At 35.6% G+C, this 966-nt stretch overlaps 1 protein-coding gene across 1 annotated transcript; it reads left to right on the forward strand.

The window, feature by feature from the left end:
- The first annotated feature begins 340 nt into the window (after positions 1 to 340).
- Positions 341 to 724, forward strand: LOC137725073 (uncharacterized). Its single transcript, XM_068463679.1, has one exon. It carries the CDS (start codon positions 341 to 343, stop codon positions 722 to 724), a length of 384 nt encoding a protein of 127 aa, XP_068319780.1.
- Positions 725 to 966: the final 242 nt, after the last annotated feature.

Genomic DNA, 966 nt, shown 5'->3' on the forward strand with positions numbered 1-966 from the left:
AAACCTTGGCTTAACTTTCCTACTTCAAGTAGGAAACCTTCTTTGGCTAGGATTCCTCATTTGATTAGGAATCCTTCTTTGATTAGGAATCCTAACATCTTTAGGTCTTCAATTTCGTCCATTCCTTTTGCTCCAAGCATATATTATCCATTCCAAGTCCAATTTTGCTCCAAAATGCACCTTTTTGCTTCCTTAGCCATATGAACTTATAAACACATGAAAATAGCTTAAACTACTAAAATAACTATGAACTAACAACATAAATGTACGAAAACAAGCTAACTAAGTCGCCTAAATATGCTCCTATCAACAATTCAATTACATAAGTAAGTGTACAACAATGAAAGAAGCTTGGGACATTCTTGAAGTTACTCATGAGGGTAACTCAACTATTAAAGAATCCAAGCTTCAACATCTCATCACAAAATTCGAAAATATCATAATGTCTGATGATGAGAGTTTCTTTGACTTTTATGCTAAGCTTAGTGTAATTGTCAATGGCTGCCACAAGCTTGGTGATAGTATTCCAGAGTATAGGATTGTGAAAAAGATCTTAAGATCACTTGCTATGAGATTTCATGCTAAAAGGATAGCGATTGAGGAATCGAAAGATCTAAACACCTACAAGCTTGAGCAATTGATTGGGTCTCTGCAAACGTATGAGTTAGAGCTTCCTGATTCCAAGAAGATGAAAACCATTGCCCTCAAAATTGTCAAAGAATAAGAAAGTTATGGCTCATTGAAGACTTGTCTGAAGATGAATTAGTTGAATTAACCATGCAAATTAGAAGGTTTCTCAAGTCTCAAAATTCCAAGGGTCGTGAGCAACAAACCAACTTAGGTTCGAACTCAAAAAACTTTCATTCTGTAGATGTTTCACATGACAAAGCCTCTAGATCATCTAGAACTAGTGAACATAGGAGTTCTAATAATAGGGTTCAGTGCCATGAGTGTCAAGGCTATGGA

The sequence above is a fragment of the Pyrus communis genome, chromosome 1 (genome assembly GCF_963583255.1).
Source record: "Pyrus communis chromosome 1, drPyrComm1.1, whole genome shotgun sequence".
Classification (NCBI taxonomy): domain Eukaryota; kingdom Viridiplantae; phylum Streptophyta; class Magnoliopsida; order Rosales; family Rosaceae; genus Pyrus; species Pyrus communis.

Coding starts and splice junctions, on each gene's coding strand:
- LOC137725073 (XM_068463679.1), top strand. CDS start 341: ATGAAAGAAGCTTGGGACATTCTTGAAGTTACTCATGAGGGTAACTCA.